An 18491-nucleotide genomic window follows, 5' to 3' on the forward strand; every position below is an offset into this window, starting at 1 on the left:
TTTAACTTTAGCGTTCCAAAAAAGCTAATAAAATTTAAATTTAATATATTTTTAATTTTCAAATGTATATATATTTTTTTAAATGAGATGTAATTACTAAAAAACATATCTTATTGAAATATATTTTTTATTTATTTTTCAAAATTTGGAAGGAAAAATATCATACTAACTAGAATTCATAATATTTTGTAATATTTATAGTATATCCTAACAAGAATTGTAAAACTATATAAGTCGTGGAGTTTTTGTTATATATATAAAAAAGACTAGCATGCAGCTATGATTGAGTTGAATGGAAGGAGCTTCTTCTCGATCTTGAGCTTTTCTTTCACTTTTTTTTTTCAGTCTCTGAAAAGAGAAATTTAATAAACTCCATTCAAATAACCCAAAATATACACTTAAATTATTGACCAAGAATCCACCATGATTGGTTATTACTTTATCGTAATTTTAATAATATTTATGATGAGAGTCCCAACGAAAGACATGTTACCATCTTGCACCGATGATGATCGGAAGATTCTGATTCTGGACTCTAATGGGATGATTAGGCTGATGAAGGCCGGTGTCAAAGGCAGTGGAACCACCACCACTGCCGAATGGATGCAAACAATGAAATTAAAGGGCACAAACCCTTTGCCTTTGCCGGGGCCGCCGCCGGCCGCCACCGGCAGTCTCACCCCTCTATTCAATTCTCAGGTATTATTACCTCTCTATTCCATTACCTTGATAATTTGTTTGTATAGATAATAATTATATTTCAATTTCATTCCATATACCTTTTCGTATAATTTATTTATATAGATAATAATTATATTTCAATTTCAATTTCAGTCCATACCTTTTCATTCCCAAAATAAGTTTAATTACAACTCAACAAGTAGTACGTACAACTCAACAACTTTTTCTGGATCCCAGAACTATACACAGGTACAACATACAATAAACAAATTGTTTATTTTACCTCTTTAATTTCTTTTTATCTATATATATTTTGTTGTTTTATTTTTTTTATCTAAATATTTAAAATATATATTATTTAGATGTTGAAAATATAAATATTTATGTTAATTTTTTATAAAAATAAGAGTCTCTGTTGAATGTAATCACTTAATTTCTACACGTTTAATTGTTAAATGTGGGAATGTGGGAACCTTTTCATTATCACCACAGTCTATTAAGTGGAAACATTTTCATTATACCTGAGAATCTAATCACCTGGAGGGAGGGTGTTTAGCAATTTAACTAAAAAATTATTTTTTATTTTTAAAACCTAAAAATATTTTTTTTAGAAAACAAGGTGTTTTGTTTTCAAAAAAATATAAAATTTTGATAACAATAAAAAGTTTGTTATTTTTTATTCTCAAAAAAATATTTGTCTATCCATTTTTTTCTCACATCATTTATTTATTTATTATTATCTAACATTATTTATTGTCACATAATTTTCTTTCTCATTAGTTTTTTTTCTCTCACATCAATTTCTCTCTCATAGCTTAATATATCATCATTTATTCTCTCATCATTTCCTCTTTCATTACTTTCTCTCTACACACATTATTCTCTTTTCACTTTCTTTCTCATCACATTCTCTCTCATTTTTTCTTGGATCAATTTATCTCTTCTCAATTTCTATTTCTTCAATTTTTTTTTCCTTACTTTCTCCCTTCTTATCTTTCATCATTTTTTTCAAATTATTTTATCTCATTATATATTACAAACTTTTAAAATATTTTTTCTTTGTAAATATGTTTCTTAATATTTTATTTAAGATTTTAAAAAAAATAAAACTAAAAATTAATTTTTAGAAAACATTAACCAAATACTTCTTATTTTTTGAAAACTAAAAAAATAGTTTTCTGCTCTCATTTCTGAAAATACAATTTTAAAAATAAAAAATAGAAACTATTGCCAAACAGACACTTAATTTCTGCACTTTTATTGTTGAATGTAATCACTTGCTTTCCCACAGTTTCTATGTAACTTTTTCATTATCAACCCATACTATTAAGTGGAAACCATTTCATTATCAACACTCACTATTAAAGAAATATTTGTTACGGAGAATTTAAATATATATTATTTAGAGGTTGAAAATATAAATATATATTAATTTTTAATAAAAATAAGAGTGTCTTTCCATTGTTGAACCTAATCACTGAGGTGATGATTGGTAACACTTAAAAAAAATAGTTTTTTATTTAATTAATTAAAAAATTAATAATTAAACATAAAATATGTTTAGTAATTTTATTTTTTTTTAAATTTTAATTAAAATTTATTAAATTTTGAAAATAGAATTTTTTCACTTTCAAAATTTTTTTAAACTATTTTTGACTTTTTTTTTCTCTTCTTCAAATCAACACTTCATATTTTTAAACAAAAAATAAAAATAAAAGTTATGCAACACGTTTCTTATTTTTTATTTTTAAAAACAAAAAACAAAAATAGTTATCAAACATATTTTTATTTTTTTAAAATAAATAAACAAAAATAAAATTATATTTCCATTTTTATGTTTAAAAAATTCAAAAACAAAATTTTACCATACACAACAATGATTACCAATTTTATTTAATAGTAAGTGTTGATAATGAAAAAGTTGAAAGTAAGTGATTACATTCAACAATAAAAATGCAAGTGCTTCAAGTAAGTGATTAAATTCAACAATAGAAAGACACTCTTATTTTTATTAAAAATTAATATACATATTTATATTTTCAATCTCTAAATAATATATATATTTAAATTCTCCTATTGAAGTTGGTAATAAATATCCTCAATTTTATTTAATAGTGAGTGTTGGTAATGAAAAGGTTTGTTGAATGTAATCACCTACTTTCCCACACTTTCTATGTGGGAAACTTTTTCATTATCAACACTGACTATTAAATAAAATTGAGGATATTTACTACCAACGGAGGATTTAAATATATATTATTTAGAGGTTGAAAATATAAATATTTATATTCATTTTTATTAAAAATAAGACAACACTGACTATTAAGTTAAGTGGGAAAACTACCTTTCATTATCAACTGACTATCAAGTAAAATTGAGGATATTTGCTACTAATTTTATTTAATCATTTACTTTTAGCAACATTTGAGGATATTAAATAGGAATTGAGAAAGAGATTTTTTTTTATTATTATGCTGCAACTTCTTGTTAATATGCAGCAACTTAAATTTCTAGCTTCCACTGGTGTTCAGTTACAACTTCAATTTTTTTCTGTACCAAACTAAATTTCGGTCTAAACATATACATGCAGTGTCTGATGACTTGAAAAATTTGTTTTTCATAAATATTCTCAGCAAAACGATGTTGAAGAGGATCAAGCTGTTTTCATGGAGCAACATTCCAATGGCTTTGGGCTCCAAGTGGAGTTTCCTGAAGAAGCGACCACAAAAGACTCTGAGGATTCATTGAATGGTGTGAAAGTCTCAAACAACATGATGATGAGGACAACAATGATTGATGATGATGCCAAATGTTTAAACATGAAAATGTCTCCTCCTGATGTGACCAGTGATCAAACTCCTGATCTTTCCAGGAAACCTATCCATGGAGAATACAACACCTCAATTGATACATCAGAAAGAAACCAGTTTGATTATTACCCCTCAGTGGGGGTGAGCACTTTAGAAGATGGATACAACTGGAGAAAATATGGACAAAAACAGGTAAAGGGTAGTGAATATCCAAGGAGCTATTACAAATGCACTCATCCAACTTGCCCTGTGAAGAAAATAGTGGAAAGATCTCACTGTGGTCAAATAACAGAAATTATTTACAAGAGTAATCATAATCATGTAAAACCTCAGTCAAACCGTAGAGCTGGACTCGGATCATCAGCATTCTCACTTGGTGAAGTCCCAGAAGTAAGTGGAGGAAATGGGATTTTTGTTAAAATTGAAGGTCGATCTGGTTGGAAAAGTAATATGGCATCAAATTCAGTTATTTTGGATAGGAATAAAATTGATGGTACTAATGATCTTGCAGGAACTCCAAATGAACTTTTTAATCCTTTATCAAGTGTCCATGGAAAATCCATTGAATTGAGAGAAACTGCTTCTGAGGTTTCAACCACAGTTTCTAGTCATGGTGATGCAGATGATGAAGAACCTGAAGCAAAAAGAAGGTAGTATTAATTTATTTAGGAGTGTTTAAGCTACCTTGGTATTGGTAGAAACTACAACACATAATTATACTTCTGACTCACAGGAAGAAATTGAACTACTCATCAGCTTTGTCCTCGAGAGCTTTTCGAGAGCCAAAAATAGTTATCCAAATTGAAACTGATGTAGACATACTTGATGATGGTTACCGTTGGCGTAAGTATGGTAAAAAAGTTGTCAAAGGAAATTCAAATCCAAGGTATCATAGTGTTGATGCTCTCTCTTTACAGGTTTTTTGAGTTCTTACTTGTGTTTGTTTTTCTGTTCTTCAATAGTATTCTTCCCAAGTTGGAATTCTAGTGTGTTTGGAATTCTTTATTTATAAATTAAGTTTCTAGTTTCACCTGCTCAGGAGCTACTACAAATGCACAAGTGTTGGATGTATAGTAAAGAAGCATGTGGAGAGAGCCTCAGGCAATGTAAAAGCTATAATTACAACATATGAGGGAAAACACAACCATGAAGTGCCTGCTGCTAGAAACAGCAATAATCATATCAACTCAACTGGTCCGAATGCTCCTATACCACCTATTACTCCTAACAATTCTCAGTCATCATCCCTGAAATTACCAAGAAACACCACCATTCCAAAACCTCAAACACAAATTCAAGGTCCTCCCCCTTTGTTTGACAGAAAACCAGAATTTTGTAACAGTGATTATTTGAGGCCAAGCTTTCCTGGGAATGTCAGTAATGACTTAAGATATGAAGCTTCTTCCTTTTACCAAATGAACCTTCATTCACAAAATCCCATTCCTTATGCCTCCTCCTATTATGGCAATGGTAGTAGTTTTGTTGGGTCATTCATGCCAGACTTTCCAGCTTCGTTTCCCTTCAGTTTTCCAACTGTTGATTTTGACTACAACAGTGAAAAATCTGTTGTTGCACCAGTTAATGAAAATGACACAAGGCTTGTTCAACCTAAACAAGAACAAAATGATGATAAAATCATTAATAATGCTAATACATCATCATCATCATCACACGGTCCATTCATGGGAAGATTTAGGTAGTTTTTTTTTCTATAATGCATCATAGTATACGTCTTTAATATAAGTGCACAAGTGGATCAAGTGAATTTTTGTTAGTTTTTTTGGCGTTTTTTTTGGTCTTCTGCTATGGCTTTTTAAGTTAGTTGTTTGAGTAAAATTATGTCAAATAAATATACTCTTTTGCTTTCTTTTTTCATCTTGTTTTTCTTTTCCCCGTAATCATATTTACCTTTATTTACTTGCTAAAGGGTAACAGAGCGAATCAGATTAGTAATAATTAAAACAGCTGAAAAAATACTACTTATCATCATCTTAAGATGTTTGAAAGGAAAAGAAAGTACAAGTTTGTATCCTGCAGATTTTATCTCCAAAGGTCCCAAATGATGACAAGTACAAGCATAAGGAAAGGAGTTCTCTGTTCTTGTTAAGGAGCCAATGGTTCTTGTTAAGGTGCAGATCAAGTTAGTTTTCTCATATGCTTTGTTTGCAGCAGAGGTAGAGTAGTGGACTAATGGCTTGCTGCAGAACCAGCTGCTACTGCTGCTCTCAGACAAGGTTTTACTAAGGTGTGTTGTTGTTGTTACTCAGACTCCAAAACAACAATTTGAGCTCTACCTAACAGATTATGAAACACTAGAGACAAAGATTAAAACACTAGAGATTAGTACTTGATAGTATTTCTGGTTTTTTCAGTTTAATTTCATACATACATATTATGAAATGTCCCAACTTCGCAAACAGAAACATTAAAATACAAGAGATTTCCCTTGCTGGATTTTGCTGTTTCTTTAATTATATGTAATTCATGCAAGCTTATGCTAATATTACATGATTTTACTAAAGTACCAATAGTATCTCTTGGGAGATTTGTAGTTTAAAATTCAATTCATTTGAAGATATGAGAAACATCTTATATTTCATCACCCATAACAAAAGAGATGAAAGAAAATTGAAAATCAATATGCCACTATATATATATATATATATATATATTCTATATAATAAGTGTGTAGATAACGGAAATTCTTGGTTTTAACGGTTTTTATTTTTTTAATGTTAACTTTAATGGAATATTCTTATATTTAACAGAATATTATTATATCTAACTGTAGTTTGTAAATACTTAAACTTAAATAAAATAAAATAAATAATTAAAAAATTAAAATTAGATATTTTTGTGATATTTTACAATGATAATTTTTTACAAATAATAAATAATTAAACAAATTAAAATATGATATTTTTTTAGATATTTTACCATGATAATTTTTTTAAAATAATAAATAATTAAACAAATTAAAATATGATATTTTTGAGATATTTTACAATGATAATTATTTTAAAATAATAAAATTTAATTAAACTTAAACCCACTTATTAGAATAATATCATATTAAATATATAATATAATCTACTGTTAATTAGTAACAAATTGATTATTTTTTTAAAAAACTAGCAAGAAACTTAAATTTAAAATACATGTATAATATTTAATATTACATTAAACATATAATATATAATTGTCCCTCCCAAATTCGAAAACTAGAACAAACATAAACTTAAACAAAATTAAATAAATTATTTAATTAAAATATGATATTTATTTGAAATTTATATGACATTAATATAAATTTAATAAATTCTATAAATAAAACTAAGCAAACGTGCATATTGCACGTTGTTTGTATATAGTTGAGTAGGATGAATCAATTTTATTAAAATATATATATATATATATTTATATGTTTGCATGAATGAAACTTATGCCTTCCATATTTTTTTTCTGATTCTAATTCCTCGATTTTGTTTATTTAATGTTTAAAAAATATATATATTCTTTTTCAAAGTTACATTATTTCAAAGTTTATTATTTCTAATTTACTAATCTTTCTTTTTACTTATATTTTACCTCTGTGTAGATACGACATAGCTCAATTACTACTGCGACCGCTTAGGAGTTATTGGGCGATATCAATTTTTGGTGCCATTGCCGGGGAGGTAATTCTACAATTAAATGTTTGCATAGTAAATTAATTTTTTTTTCTATTTAAAAAAAAAAAGTAGTATAATTTTTAATTTCTCTTTTATTTTACTTTTCCCTTGTAATTTTTATTTTTCTTTTTTTATTTATTCATTTTACTTTTAGGTTTAGAATTTATTTTCTAGATTTAGGTTTTTTTCCAAAAAAAAAACATAAAATTTTATTAAATCATAAATTTTAAAGCATAAATAAAAAAAAAGTATTGAGAACATTTGTGTAATTGTGGAAATTAGTAAAAACCATACTTATTCTCTCTTAGAAAAATTGGTTCTTAAATAAGGTATGTGTTAGCGTTACCCTCCAACCTTTTCTAAGAACCTCGAGAAGTTCTAGAAAAGCTTTTGGGCCTAAAGTAGTACCTTGGCAGCCTTCCCAATTGGTATGGGAACATTTTTGTTGTATACTTATTACACTATCACACACTTGCGCTTATAATACTTACAAAATAAAAAATATATATATTTATGCCATGAAACAGAGACGCACTAGGGAGATTCGTGAGACAGCAAGTAGAAACTTTAGAAAACTCTCCTAGTTCGTCATTTTCTTCCATTCATTCAAACACTCCCGATTCACCGAGACTTCCTGAACCACCCACGATGGCTCATGAAGATGAAGTCCAACCAAGAACGCTACAGGATTATTTACATCCTACGCGTACAGCCACACCTTCATGCATAATGTATCCCAAGAATATGCCAAATTTTGATTTCAAACCCGGCATGATTAACCTCTTACCAACCTTCCATGGGTTGGAAAATGAGAGTTCGTACGTGCATATACGAGAATTCGAAGAGGTGGTGGATACATTCAACAACCGAGCTGATGTCACAACCATTGTGAGATTGAAATTTTTTCCTTTCTCTCTCAAAGACAAAGAAAAAAGCTGGTTGTATTCCTTAAGGCCTAGATCTATCAGAACATGAGACGAAATGACAAAAGCATTCTTTTCCAAATATTTCCTGCCCCATAAGACTAGCAGCCTTAAGAGGCAAATCTCTACCTTCATCCAGAAAGACCATGAAACTTTCCATTAGGTCTGGGAGAGGTTTAGAGATTTGATAAATCAATGCCCACATCATGGATATGAAAGCTGGCGTCTAATCAACTACTTCTATGACGATCTCACAACCGAACAAAGACAATTCGTACAAATGATGTGCAATGACGAATTCCTTCAAAAAGATCCCGATGAAGCTTTCGAGTACCTCGACAATCTTGCTGAAAAGTCCTACACATGGAATGGACCGAGTCTTATGGACAAGTCACGATCAACTGGAATCTACCAATTAAGGGAAGAGGACAACGTCAAAAGCCAAATTGAATCATTGAGACAACAATTCGAGGCTTTCAAATCTCAAGAAGGTAGAGGAATCCACATGGCTGCAAAGGTAGTGTAACGCCCTGGTTACCCCATAACAGTTACGGTGAACAGTGAACCGGAAATTTGACTCGCTACCCGAGTCCTTTGGTTAAAAACGTGATCTAGGTACTATTATCAGGTTAAGGTGAAAATCATTAAAAAGGAAAGGGTACATTTCCTTAAGTAAATAAACTGCTCATGAGCCTTTTAAAATGTTTACAAGATGTTCATAATACAAAAGAGTTGCTACAGTTTCAAATCTACAGTCCTCGCCGGCCTAAGCGGCAAAAGTAGGGTAAACCCCTAGTCCCTCTGAGAACTCCTTGACCGTGGCGGTCAAGCGGCCCTGTATGTACATCACATCACCCAAGCTCTCCACTCAGGGTTGGCCAAGCTTTTCCTTCCCTTTACCTGCACCACGTAGCACCCATGAGCCAATGCCCAGCAAGAAAACACTATAAAGCATGATGAAATATCAACAACGATCATAATAACCATTCAGGACTATCAGTCCAACAAATAGGTGACAATAGCCAAAAGTCACAATAACGAGCATTGCTCCATCTAGCCATGTGACGATAGGGTCACCAGGGCTTAACTGATAAATGATTCTCTCATAAGTTGATCAGGACAGGTGTATGGCGATTAGTCACCAACATAACCTTCCTCACGACTCTAGAGTCGAAACTATGGACAACGTCCCTTAGCCATGTGACAAACGGTCACCGGGGTCATATACCTTGGCTATAAACATCTGGTCGTAGACCATGCAAGCGCTTATAAGTTCCTCGACCCTAGGGTCGGTCTGGCATCAATGCTATAGAGCCATTCAATGCATGATTCTCGACTTTAGAGTCGGTCCCTGACCAGTCAGTGTCTTAAACAGGTAGTCAGCGTTCAATAGCATTTACTATGCAATCCATGTCCACATATATTAACCAACATGCCTCAAATATCAAACCATGCATGTCATATACCTATACAGGGTGCAACTGTATTCATACACTGTTTTCTTACATCTGGTTCGAGGGAGAATTATAATATGAACGACCCCTGAGAACGATCAACCTTTAAATTCCTCGACGGTCACCTGGTCATAACCAAATTATAGGATTCATCATTAAAAATGATAATTGAGGGTTCCTAAACCAAATCCCAGCCCCCGAGACCTCAAATACTACCCAACCGGGTACTAGGTCCAACCCCGAGGCCTATGGTTTAAATCCCCAAGCTAAAAACCACATTTTAGCAAAATTGGCCTTAAGGGCCGCGGCGCACCCCTGCTGCGCCGCGGCGCCCAGCCCAGACTAGCTAGAACGCCCTCAACGAACCAGTTTTTCCCCTGTGTGATTTCCTCTCAAACCAAACCTTCATAAAACCTCTTCCTAACATACAATTAAACCCCCAAACAACACCCTTAGCTCACCCTTATCAAATCCCAATCAAACTAACACCTAAACTCCCTTTGATTCACACTTTCCACATCAAAATTCTAAGGTTGAAACTAACAACCAAAACAGAGCATATACAAAAACCAGTGGCTAAAAGCTTACCTTAAGTTCAGGTTATGGTGCTCTTCAACAGTGGAACACTCTCCCAAAGTATCAAGGCTTAGCTTCCAAGCTCAAATCCTCAACAAGCTCACAAAATCTCACAAGGAAGATGAAGGAGGAGAAGGTACGGGAAGAGAAGGGAATTGCCTCTGTTTTACTCTGTTTAATCTACAGCCTTCCAAGCTTAACATATATCCAAGCCAAAAGACTAAAATACCCCTAGGTCTTTTATAGCTTCTAAAGCCACTTCAAGGGTAATTTTGACACATTCCACTTATCCCGTTAATCACAATTAACGCTTCCCAATTCCTGCTAATCTCAATATCCTCAAACACCAACAATTCATATTCCGTTACCCTATAATCCCCGGTAACGCTATAATCACTAATGCCACCCCGAGACTCACCCCGAGCCCCGGGCTCAAACCTGTTATGACCAAACCGTTAAATCATGTTTAAAGATCGTCTCATGTTGAAATACGCGAATCAATCCACATTATAATGTGGTCTCACAATATATCATTAACACTCAAACAAATATTCAATTATACCCTCAACAGGCCAAATTACCATAATACCCCTGTAAACAAATGTGGACTCACATGCATGCATTTAACATCATATTATAATATAATTCTCATAAACATGCATAAACACATTTAATGGCATAATTAAACAGTTATGGCCCTCCCAGCCTACTAATCCAGCCATTAACCATAATAGGGAATCCGGGGCATTACAGGTAGAGACACGAGATCCATGCTTCATCTTTTGAGGGGTGGAACGTCAACCGCAATAGTGTCCAACTCTTGGTGAGTTAAGAGGAGGAAATGAGGAACAATGCAATGCTTTAGGGGATTACAAGAAGCCTTATAACCCTTTCTCAAACACTTACAATCCTGGTTGGCGCAACCATCCAAATTTCAGCTGGAAGGATTCAAACCAAGCATTTGGAAGCCAATGGAGGCCTGAGCAGCAACAATCGCCAAAAGCATACATTGCTCCTCAAAATAACATGCAGTAAAGTAATTCTCTAGTGAATACTTTGCAGATGCTTGCACAAACTCAAATAGCCTCAACTCAAGAGCTCAAATCTTGTTTTACACAAATGGTAGAGGAAATGAAAGACATGAAAATCCAAATGACAAAGCTAAACACTACTTTGGCGATTCAAGAGCATGGTATACTTCTCGCTCAACCTCTAATCCATCAAAAAGGGCAACACATGGCACAAACCTCCTCCTCTGCAGATACACATTTCAAAGAGGTTAATGCCATCTCTACTCGAAGTGGTCAAAGTACGGTTTCACCGTTAACTAAGACAACGAGTACGTCAATGCCCGCTCCAGATGATGATGTGCCAATAAGCATTCCAGTAAAGGCACTCTTTCCTCAAGCTTTGAAATCCACTGGAAAGGTATCGGAAAATCATGGTGAAATCCTAGACCTTTTAACACAATTGAAGATCAACTTGCCATTGTTGCATGTGATCAAACAAGTGCCGGCTTATGCCAAGGTTATCAAGGATTTATGCACCATTAAAAGAAAGCACCATGTCAAGAAAACTGCATTCTTGGCAGAACAAGCTAGCGCAGTAATTGACTGCAAGTGTAACGCCCTGGATAGCCAAGACCGTTACACTGTGTGTTTATAAAGGTGCAAGACTTGCTAATCAAGTCGTTTAATTTGAAACGTGTCACTGAAACTACAGTTGAACTAGGGTTAAAAGATTTTGGCCTCAAAAGCTTCATTTATTATAAACAAACATTTTCTTTACAATGGATCTCAAAAGTAGTAAAGTTAAAAGACAGTCTACAAAATTTTAGGACTAAAACACAATTATTAGCCACTCTAAGGCAAAACAGACAATTAAGCTTTTCTCGTCCTGTATCACTCCTCGGCCGTGGCGGCCGATCATCTGACTATGTACATTCAACCCCGCAGCTCTCCATCTTAGGATTGGTCCAACCAGCCCTTGCCTTTACCTACACCACGCAACACCCGTGAGCCAAGGCCCAGCAAGAAAACACAATAGCAGAGCATAATCATTTAACGGACAATCAGATAACTCATACAATATAAACATATACTCAACAATTTAGACATTCATGTTGTTCAAGTGTTCAATATACCAAGTACATCATCTCATATCATTAATAAATTTACATATGATAACTAGGGTTAACGCCCTTAGGCTGCACCCTCTATTTATCCCACTGACTCCGGCTCGCTTAAACCAAGCTCAGTGAATATTAAGCTGTCCTCGGCCACCAGTGGCCGAGCCACGCCCTGTGCGCAAGTATTATTTACGACACCCTTAGGTCGTATATCACATGTCCCATGGCATAATACCATATATGGCATCATACATGTTTACCGAGATTTTCGAAAACCACACTAATGGATATTAGCTAAGAATAATGATATGGAAAGTAGAAGATTAACACGGGATTTTTACGTGGTTGGGGCGTTAATGAGCCTTAGTCCACGAGTCAGTTGTATTAGAGCTTGGAAAGTCTTTTACAATGGATTTTCTCTCTATGTTTTGACAGAGTAACTGTATATAAGTCGAAGAGAGGTCCTCTTCCCAGTGTTCTATCGCCTGTATTTATAAGCTCATAGGAACACTGGGTCTGGGCTGGGTATGACCCGGGCCCATCAAAGATATGGATATCCTTGGCTTCTCTGGTGGAAGCCCAATATAAAAGATAGAACACACATAGATTCAAGACTAATTAAGGCCCAATAGGGTGGCCCAAGGACTATATTTCGCCCGACAAAACTGTGCTTTTGGTCTGGGCACTTCAAGTTACGAGGCAGATTCAGGGGACAAGACCCGTCAGAGTACTTGGCAGTGCAGATCTGAAACAGCGGCATGCAATCCCGAGGTGGCCTTTTCCGCAGGTGAAAAGTGGGGACAACTCCCACGCGTCGTGGGGCGGCTTTAGGATCACGGATGCTTTTCCTTGCCCAGCGGGAGGACCTAATCTGGGTTCATTTACCCTTGTCCCTCTTCGTTTACCACGGGCCCGGACCGTTTACCAAGCTCCGGGATCATTTTACGTGTGCTTCTATTATGATCTGAACCATCTGTACGTCTCTTGGACGACTGTCCTGGATCGCCATCCCGGACACAATTCGAGTCCAGAATCACACTGGGGCCGTGGCCCTTGGTTACTCCTGTACCAAGCGGGCTTAGGTCGGGTCAACATCCGAACGTCCCAGACCATGGGCCTGGGCCATCGTCCCGGGCCCACGACAGGAAACGGGGATAACATTTACCCCCCAAGCTTTCGCCTGGGGCCGCCAGGAGGAGGCTTGCCTTGTTCCCGGATGCTCCACGGTTGCCTTCCCCAGTTCCTGCCTGGAATCGTAGGTCCGTGACAAAGGGCAGTGATGCTGGCCGTATGCTGGGCCCGGACCATTTATCAGTGTCCGGGTACGTTTACCTGAGTCTCGCTTCGTGGCAGGGGGACACGTGTCGCCAGGTGACTGCAGCATGGATGGCTTTCAACCTCGAAAGGTCACCTAGCCACCTCAAGGGTCGCTAGGCCTAAGCTAGTGCGTCAGCACAGATCTCGAAGCGTCCCATCCGCACGGGGGTCCTTCATTAATACTTCTGGGTTGATGTGGACTGTAGGATGAGGCGACCTTTGGCATCCGCCCCTTCTGGGCCGTTAGATCTGAGATGGCGAGGATCCAGCCTGAAAGGGCTCATAAATTCCCCTGCACGACTTTGGACCGTTCGATGGGGAGATACATGTCCGTTGGATCAGAGGCCAGGATTTGAGCCTTTATAAATACCCCACAGACGCTCATTTGACATTTTTACACTCTCGAGCCATTTCAAGAACTTATAAGCTTTGCCTAAGCTTTGCATGTCCGATATCGCCGGCGACATCCACCATTGCTTGCTAACTCTACGCTGTCGTCTATTCCCCACGGCCCCAGCGTCTGCCCATCTGCCTGAGAACTTGTCCTGGGTCTGTCCTATAGACGAATTGCTAAACTGGCTTCACCATTTCAAGAACGAAGTTCTGCCATTCTTACCGTCGGACAACCACCATATTCTACGCCCAACAACTCACAGTATGTCCTTCTGACCTTCTTGATGAATATATGAACTTAGGATGCTCTTTTAATTCGCATGTTTAGGCTGCTAGAATCTGATTACGTTTAGGAGTTGTTCGGAAGGCCGCCTGGTTCGGGTTGCTCCGTATCCGGATGCTTCTCGGATAGATGGCGAAGCCTTAGTAGCTCTTTTTCCGTTCCCGATCAGGGTCTTGTGGTTCCTTGGTGATCCCAGACCTAATCCGAAGGGGCTCCAAGCAGTCCTTAGGAGACCCCCCGTACCTTAACCGACTCTCTTGGGTTTAGGTACTGACTGCTTGGCTTTCTTTCTTTGTTCCCAGATCATCAACTATGACAACGGGCGTCACACTCCACTCCGGGGAAGAAGTCAACAGGGCCCCTGTCGTCATCGCTGGGTCCCGGACACCCAAGGGTAACAGGTGGGAAATGGACGTGGTGCCCAACCTGCTCTGGAATTACTGGATGATGTACCTCCTGGAGAAGCGTCTAGGCATCGAATCCACTCCCGGACTCTTCCACAACCGCATGGCCAGGATCGAGGAGCGGGCGCACACATCCGTAGAGGGGTTCGGGGCCTGGAGTGCCGGCCACATCAGCGCGGGAGCCACGCTCCCGCTCCACAACTACTTTGTGCGATTCCTGACGTATGTGGGGATCGCGCCGTTCCAGCTCCTGCCGCAAGCGTACCGGCTTCTGGCGGGATGGCAAGTGTTCTACATTGTGCAGGAAATTGCGGAGCCGACCCCTGCGGAAGTCTTATATTTCTACAAGATGGAGCCGCATGTCAACGTCAAGGACAAGACCTTGGACGGTTTCTACAGACTAAAGTCGCGAGGTAGCTACCCCGCTCCCACCAGCTCCTGGAAGCATCCCCCGGACGTCCGTCATTACTGGTTTATGACGTCCGGGTTCCTCATGGAGAAGAACACCACGCTGCTGCTGGATTTCCAACGAGTGGGTAAGTGCTTCCCCAGACCTTGTCCACTTTTCGTTTTATTTTTCTCTTTTTCTTCGTTTCTTATTATCTTCTTCCGGGTGGCAGGACATTTCGCTCAAACTCCCCTCACCCCGTTCATTATGGAACGGAGGAAGTTCTATGACGGGCTGAGCGCGCATGACCTGGACGAGGGAGGCTATGTCACCACGGACAACCTCCGATTGGTCGGGATGCTTGCGGCCACCCAAACCATTGTCATCGCGACCCTTCGGGGCATCCAGTGCGAGATGATCGTCGCCATCCGGGAACAGCTGGCCCTGGACCACATTGCCGAAGTGGAGAAGGCGGCGCGAGTTGACGCGGCCAAGCGAAAGAAGGACCAGGCCCAGACGGAGGCGGCCTCCTCTGAGGAGCTGGAGGAGCTCTTCGAGGACGCCCTACCAAACACGGGGACTCCCGGGGCTAGCGTATCGGGGCAAGGTAACTCCCCTTTAATCTTGACTTATGCTCCCCAAGTCGGGGACTTAGCTAGGGATAGGCTAACTCCGAGGCTCCACGCTCGGGGCTGACGGGGAGACAAGACCTTCGACTCCCATCCCCGTAGGCTCGGAGGTCCTTATGTTCTTGTCCAGGTTCCTTCAGTGCGGGAATTTCCTGAACCCGGACGACATGGGGGATCGAGTCCATTCCTTTGCTTTAGAGGAGTTTAGTCGTGCCCGAGGCATAGATGAGGGTTCGTCCCGGGTCATTATTAGTTTTGAAGTTGATTTGATTTTTTGATTTTTTTCCATACTAATTTCCTTTTCTGTGCTTTTGCAGGAGACTCCGGCATGTCTACTCCCGCCAGCGAGATGAGGCAGCTCCTCAAGGACAGGGTGGCCAGGAAATCAAACGAGGCGACGGGGCCGGAGCCCAGCCTCAACAAGGAAGTGTCCAAGACGGAACTTCGTCCTGGTGGGGGAGCCCTTGCCGCGGTCCCCATTCAAGCCGTGGAGCCGGCTGTAGTCTCTGGCCCCGCCCAACACCCGGTGATAGACTTGGAGGCGGGTGCAGCGGCCAGCCAAAGCTCTGGAAAAAGGGGCCTGGACGCTGGCGCTGAGGGGGCAAACACCGGGAAGAGGCCCCGGATGAGGTGGGCTGGCTCGGCCGAAGAGTCGCACGGCGAGAGTCGGCTCGCTCCGAAGGAGGTCTCCGCCCCGCCAGTTCTACCCATACGTCCGACTCTTCTCGAGGAGGGGGAGTCCGTTGTGCGGGATGAGCAGTCTCGGCTGATCAACCGGACCTGGGAAAATGGCCGAGGCTGGAGGGAGGAAACGTACAGGGCTCTGACGATCTGCCGTCAGGTAGAATTTGCGGAGCGTCTGGCGGCGTTCAGCGCCCCTCAACCGATCGTGGATCGGCCAGCCGCCGAGACGGGCTTCCACCCCAAGCTCGGGTAGGACACGACCCCCTGGCAGCGGACCTATTGGACTAGGTGGGGAACACCATGTCCAACCTCCAACTCAAGCGGTACGCCACGATAGCCAATCCGGACATGCTGTTCATCTCCCAGGTGCTCCGCCACCAGGCCACCGCGATAAGTTTTACTCGTCTTTTTCTTTCCTCTTCTTACTTGTTAATTAGGATTTCTCCTAACTTTTCTTTGCCCCAGGTTGATCTGTTGTCCCATCGGAGTGCCGATCTGGTGGCCAAGCTGGCCATGAAGATGGAGACGGCCAAGCTAGAGCTGGAGGCGGCCGTGAATCAGAGGGAGACCGCCAAGGGGGCCCTTGGCCGAGAGATGGCCCAGGCCCGGGCGGACCGTGAGGAGTTCGACCGCGTCAAGGCCGGACTGGAAGAGGCTTTGTCCCGAAAGGGAAAAGAGGCCAACGAGAGGGCAACACTTCTGGAGGCGGCCGCGGCTCAGTCTGTCAGGGACAAGGAGGAGATCCAGACCTTGAAGGCCCGGGTCTACGAACTGGGCGATTCTCTCCTCGAGGAGAAGGCGGCGCACGAAGCATCCCGCCACGAGAAGGAGGAGGCGAAGGGCCTGCTGGAGGTCACTTTCGAGGAGGCCATTTACATGGCTTGGTGCAAGGACAAGAGTATGAACCTCCTGGTCTTCCCTGATCCGGAATCGAAGCAGGCCGAATTCGAGGCCAAGGAGAAGGAAGACGCGAAACTCCTGGGGGATGAAGCCTAGGCCCGGATCCTCACTTTGTCTCCTCTACCTATTTTCTCTTTGTAAATTTGTTAACCTTTTCGGACGCGTATGCATCCAAAACACTATGTTGCTTTCTCCGGTTTCTGTATACAGTTTTTTTTTTTTTTATTCCCTGAGTAGAGATTTCACTTTATTGCCATGCCTGATTGATTCTAAGGGTTTGGTCCTGGTTCCAACGGCCTAGACTAGACCAACTGACTAGCTTGTCAAGTTTTTCAGATCTAACTGCGAAGGTTTTAATCCCGGCTCCAACGGCCAGGGCCAACGTGGCTGAGTTTATTTTTGGAACCTTGCTTTCCCTTTACAAGTTGTAAGCCACGGCTTTGCCCTGGGGCATACCGGATGCTTCTCTCCCGTACCTCGCTCGTCCGGAGCTGGACCGGCCTTGGGCTCGGTCCTTTTAACTTATGCCCTTGGACTTCGCTCGTCCGAGGTGGGATCAGCCTTGGGCTTGGTCCCTTTGATTTATACCCCCGGACCTCGCTCGTCCGGGGTGGGATCAGCCTTGGGCTTGGTCCCTTTAATTTATACCCCCCGGACAACGTTCATCCGGGGCGGGACCGGCCTTAGGCTCGGTCCTCTTTAATTTATACCCCCGGACATCGCTCGTCCGAGCAAGACCGGCCTTAGGCTCGGTCCTCTTTAATTTTATACCCCCAAACATCGCTCGTCCGGGCGGGACCGGCCTTAGGCTCGGTCCTCTTTAATTTTACGCTCCCCGGATCTCGCTCGTCCGGGGTGGGACCGGCCTTGGGCTCGGTCCTCTTAACTTTATACTCCCGAACATCGTTCGTCCGAGGTGGGACCACAGAGTTTTTCAGATCTAACTGCCAAGGTTTTAATCTCGGCTCCAATGGCCAGGGCCAACGTGGCTGAGTTTATTTTTGGAACCTTGCTTTCCCTTTACAAGTTGTAAGCCACGGCTTTGCCCTGGGGCATACCGGATGCTTCTCTCCTGGACCTCACTCGTTCGGAGCGGGACCGGCCTTGGGCTCGGTCCTTTTAACTTATGCCCTCGGACATCGCTCGTCCGAGGTGGGATCAGCCTTGGGCTTGGTCCCTTTGATTTATACCCCCGGACCTCGCTCGTCCGGGGTGGGACCAGCCTTGGGCTTGGTCCATTTAATTTATAC

General features: G+C 40.1%; 1 protein-coding gene, 1 long non-coding RNA gene and 1 other non-coding gene across 3 annotated transcripts in view; 1 reads left to right on the forward strand and 2 right to left on the reverse strand.

The window, feature by feature from the left end:
* The first annotated feature begins 830 nt into the window (after positions 1-830).
* Positions 831-5294, forward strand: LOC133790507 (probable WRKY transcription factor 33). Its single transcript, XM_062228166.1, has 4 exons — positions 831-930; positions 3315-4141; positions 4225-4377; positions 4531-5294. Exons 2-4 carry the CDS (start codon positions 3348-3350, stop codon positions 5189-5191), a joined length of 1608 nt encoding a protein of 535 aa, XP_062084150.1. The 5' UTR covers positions 831-930; positions 3315-3347; the 3' UTR covers positions 5192-5294.
* Positions 5295-5389: 95 nt separating this feature from the next.
* LOC133790510 (uncharacterized) overlaps positions 5390-18491 on the reverse strand; it is a 75025-nt gene continuing 61923 nt past the window's right edge. Inside the window, exon 3 of the long non-coding RNA XR_009874026.1 lies at positions 5390-5803. This is a non-coding gene — a long non-coding RNA (uncharacterized LOC133790510). The remainder of the gene's footprint in view (positions 5804-18491) is intronic.
* LOC133792990 (small nucleolar RNA R71) lies at positions 8192-8298 on the reverse strand. The gene has a single exon (XR_009874456.1). It is a non-coding gene; the product is annotated as a small nucleolar RNA R71 (small nucleolar RNA).

This window comes from Humulus lupulus, chromosome 7 (assembly GCF_963169125.1).
Source record: "Humulus lupulus chromosome 7, drHumLupu1.1, whole genome shotgun sequence".
Lineage (NCBI taxonomy): Eukaryota > Viridiplantae > Streptophyta > Magnoliopsida > Rosales > Cannabaceae > Humulus > Humulus lupulus.